This window comes from Phaethon lepturus, unplaced genomic scaffold, assembly GCF_000687285.1.
Source record: "Phaethon lepturus isolate BGI_N335 unplaced genomic scaffold, ASM68728v1 scaffold17178, whole genome shotgun sequence".
NCBI classification, from domain to species: domain Eukaryota; kingdom Metazoa; phylum Chordata; class Aves; order Phaethontiformes; family Phaethontidae; genus Phaethon; species Phaethon lepturus.
This window is the reverse complement of record NW_010555676.1, coordinates 6,015-6,657: the sequence shown is the minus strand read 5'-3', so window position 1 is coordinate 6,657 and position 643 is coordinate 6,015. Positions and strand designations below refer to the sequence as shown.

At 58.5% G+C, this 643-nt stretch overlaps 1 protein-coding gene across 1 annotated transcript in view; it reads right to left on the bottom strand.

The window, feature by feature from the left end:
• LOC104624798 (solute carrier family 22 member 6-A-like) overlaps positions 1-186 on the bottom strand; it is a gene marked incomplete at its 3' end in the record, with an annotated part of 4,053 nt that extends 3,867 nt beyond the window's left edge. The window contains exon 1 of the mRNA XM_010292255.1: positions 20-186. Coding sequence (XP_010290557.1) covers positions 20-186 — 167 coding nt within the window. The remainder of the gene's footprint in view (positions 1-19) is intronic.
• Between the last annotated feature and the right edge of the window lie 457 nt (positions 187-643).

Genomic DNA, 643 nt, shown 5'->3' with positions numbered 1-643 from the left:
GAGTCGGCGGCCGGTGGCGTTGGCCGCCCAGCTAAGCCGGCAGTGATGGTCGCTGGGGGCAGCCGTGAAGTTCTGCAGAAGGTTGTGGCTGGCCATCATGAGGACGGGCAGGGCCAGGAGGAGCACCGAGGCCACCTGGAAGCGTCCCATGCCCCCCACGTGCTCCAGGAGGCCAGCGAAAGCCATGCTGCCACCGTGAGCCCCCGGGAACGCCCCACAGCCATGCACGCCCACCCCACGCTCGCAGAGCCCCAAAAGGGATGGATTTCACCCCAAAAATGCTTCTCTCGCTTCCGCAGTGTCCTCACTCCACAAGCACCAGGGATGGTCTCCTATATAACCCGGCCGGAGGCTGTTTTGGGTTAATATTTGACATCTGGGGTGGGTTTTTTTGGTGGTTTTCCAGCAGGACGTCGGCAAAAGTGCAGGCGAGGGCAGCGCCTGGTCCGGGGTGGCCACCAAGCGCCAGCAAAGGGTGGCCAGAGCCAAATCCATGGGCCTGCCCTGCTTGTGGCAGCAACGAAAGCCCCCAAAATAGGGCAAAACTAGAGCAATCTGGGGCGGGAAGAAAAAAAAATCTCTTTTTTTTTTTTTAATCATTACTATTCGTTGCTTTTTTTGAGGGAAAAAGGCGGCTTTCGGA